The 3,018-nt window shown below is 41.4% G+C and overlaps 1 protein-coding gene across 1 annotated transcript; it reads right to left on the bottom strand.

The window, feature by feature from the left end:
* Positions 1-386: 386 nt before the first annotated feature.
* On the bottom strand, positions 387-2,644 carry LOC104944588 (glutamate receptor ionotropic, kainate 5-like; the record flags this gene model as incomplete). Its single annotated transcript, XM_010770146.1, has 2 exons — positions 387-552; positions 2,547-2,644. Coding segments are annotated over 2 exons (264 nt in total), but the record flags the coding sequence as incomplete, so codon positions are not given.
* Between the last annotated feature and the right edge of the window lie 374 nt (positions 2,645-3,018).

Here is a 3,018-nt window from a genome sequence, read left to right as displayed (position 1 = left end):
TCGAGCATATGCCTTGAGTTGCACATAGCTCCGACGATCCCTCACACACACACACACACACACACACACTCACACTCACACTCACACACACACACACACACACACACACACACACACACACACACACACACACACACACACACACACACACACACACACACACACACACACACACACACACACACACACACACACACACACACACACACACACTCTCTCTCAAACACAGGCACAACCAAACACACACACACACACACACACACACACACACACACACACACACACACACACACACACACACACACACACACACACACACACACACACACACACACACACACACACACACACACACAGACATGAACACACTTCATAGACAGACTCACACTCTGCCTTGGCACACACAAGGCTGGTGGTGGGATATCCGAAGGAGCGCAGCATGGACCCAATGGCCAGGCTCAGGTCCTCGTTACTCGGGTACAGAGTCACAGAGGCGAAGCGAAGGTACGGCAGCTTTGGGTTTTCCTCCGGACCGATCTTTACGTGAGGGATCTAAAAGGTTCGGAGGGGGAGGAAGAGGAATTATTACGTAAACAAACGTTGTCAGCTTGAGGGTTTTCTTTGGATAATCTTCATGTGAGATCCAAATGATAGATTGCGAGGGAAAATAATGAAATGGGAAGAACAGTCAAAGAAAGGGAACAAAATCAAAGAGAAGGACATGAAATGGGAGAAAACATTGAAAACGAGAAAGGGGAAATGATGAGGTGATGACATCAAGAGAACAAATGTGGTTTTTTTATGAACATCAAACCTTACAGGCTTTACAGAGAGTTCAGATAACAGGAATCAAAGCTTTAATCAGACGTTGACACTGTCGCTGATAATCAAGTCTTTGTTCAGCTTTCAAAAAGAATATCTGAAAAGAGAGAAGAGCTCAGATCATCAGAGATCTTAGAAAAGTGTTACATTTTGTTATCACAGAGTTCTGTTCACCTCCACTAAGATGAAACATTCATATCAAAGGGAGTATTGGATTCTTTTTTAGAAATATATAATTAATATGTAACAATTCCAACATGCTTTAAATGGAAAATGGAAGCTCAGGGAATTTCTAAGTGAAAGGATTAATCCTCTGGCTCACAAGAATTTGAGCAGATTATCAGATACTTGTTTTAAAGATAACTTTTTTGGTCTCATGGTGGAACTAAAGATAAAAGTTGACAGGGTCACCGCAAGCTTTAAGATTTTTCATAAACCTTATACTATTACTGTATGTGAAATCGCACTCATCCGTACAGATCCAGCCACTTATAAATCCCCCCCCCTAGGGCCCTGGTCTGTGGGGGATCCATTCTGGTTCCTATCCAGGTCATCTGTCCAGAGAAAATCCCCATGATGACGTAGTGAAGGTGTTTTCCACTCATAACATCCGTATGGTGAATTGTGTTGAAACAAGTTTCAATGGTTTACATTTTCCACCAGTTGGATCTGTGATGGCTTTTAACGGAGTGAAATGACCCGGAAGTACCTCAGTGGCAGCCACAATAGGAGCTGTTCAGATTCTCTAGAATCTAGATGATGGAAAGGAGGTTTGAAACTTCCTTTATAACCTCCTTTAGCTTAGGAACCACTGGACTTTCCTTTACGAAAGGAAAGGAGAAAATGATGTCCCACAATACCTTGTGGTTGCAACATTTACTGTGAAACAACGTTCGGCCGTTCACGGAAACAACCGATCGTGACCGAGAAATGCGTATCATGAAAGTTACGGTGCTTATTAAGCTATTTACAACTTGTACTGTAACTTGCCAAAGTTCTTTGTTCTGAACATTAAACATATAATAATCAAAAGGAGAAATATGAACGTTAGTTTTTTACTGAAATGATCAAATAAAGTCAACATTTCATAGCGCTTCACTGAGCTGTGGGGGGTTTGGGAAACGTTTTAAACATGTTTGAGTGGTGATGTGTGATGTTTCACACAGAGGTCAAGGAATAGTGGTTAGGAGCTGAGTTTTGGACAATTCGACTGCAACCCCGAAGAAGACAGACAGAAAGTACACACTTAAGGGAACAGCAGAGGAAGACAGACAGGAAGTAAACACTAACAGGAGCAGCAGAAGAATACAGACAGGAGGTAAACACTAAATGGAAAAGCAGAAGAAGACAGACAGGAATTAAAAACATAGGGTTCTTATGTGTGCTTATTAAGCAACGTAACATATAAATATATCAAATATAAGTTTATATTTGAATGATATTTTTGTGGTGAGAGACAAATTATTCTGTAGGTAGCTACTAAGAGTTTTTTCACACTGACAGTTTAACAGCTCTGTTTCAATTGAAACTCCACAGGGCAAAGATCTTAGGCCGACTGTCTGTATTTAAGTTCATTGATACATTTAAAATTAGACAGTGATGAATGAGGTGTGATCTGCTGCTCAATGATTACAGCAGATCCCACACTTATTACTAGTTTTCTCAACTGGACTTCACTCTGATACAGAGCATATTTTAATTCCAAGCAGAAGCATGTTTCTCACCTCCTTCTCCCCACAAATGTGACTGATGGTGGATCCGGAGGCAGGGCTAGCGGCGGGACCAATCACTGAAACCACGCCCTTTGGTAAGATCTGACACACTACGAGAGAAAACAGCAAAGACATGGAGAACACAAACGTTAGTAGCAGGAGATACAACTGCAAGAACATGTTATGCCATGTGGGGGCAGTAGAAACAACTTATTCAATAACAACTCATGATAGCTGTAGTTGTTTGTTTCCAAACTAAGCAGTCAAGGAGCAACAATCCTTCATTGTCTTTCTGTTTCCCTTTGGTGACCGTAGTGCTGTGTCTCAATGTGTATACTCTCTTGAGTACACTGCATGTAAACTGTCAACACAGTGTCTGAATTTCAACCGTCAATCAATCAATAGGATACGGCTGTAATAGGCCTAAGGCCTTTCAGTTGCTCATAAATAAGTAGATCACTGTTCTTTATATACTATGGATGCT

The sequence above is a fragment of the Notothenia coriiceps genome, unplaced genomic scaffold (assembly GCF_000735185.1).
Source record: "Notothenia coriiceps isolate Sejong01 unplaced genomic scaffold, NC01 NC01_scaffold00008436, whole genome shotgun sequence".
Taxonomy (NCBI): Eukaryota; Metazoa; Chordata; class Actinopteri; order Perciformes; family Nototheniidae; genus Notothenia; species Notothenia coriiceps.
This window is presented reverse-complemented; position numbering and strand designations above follow the sequence as displayed.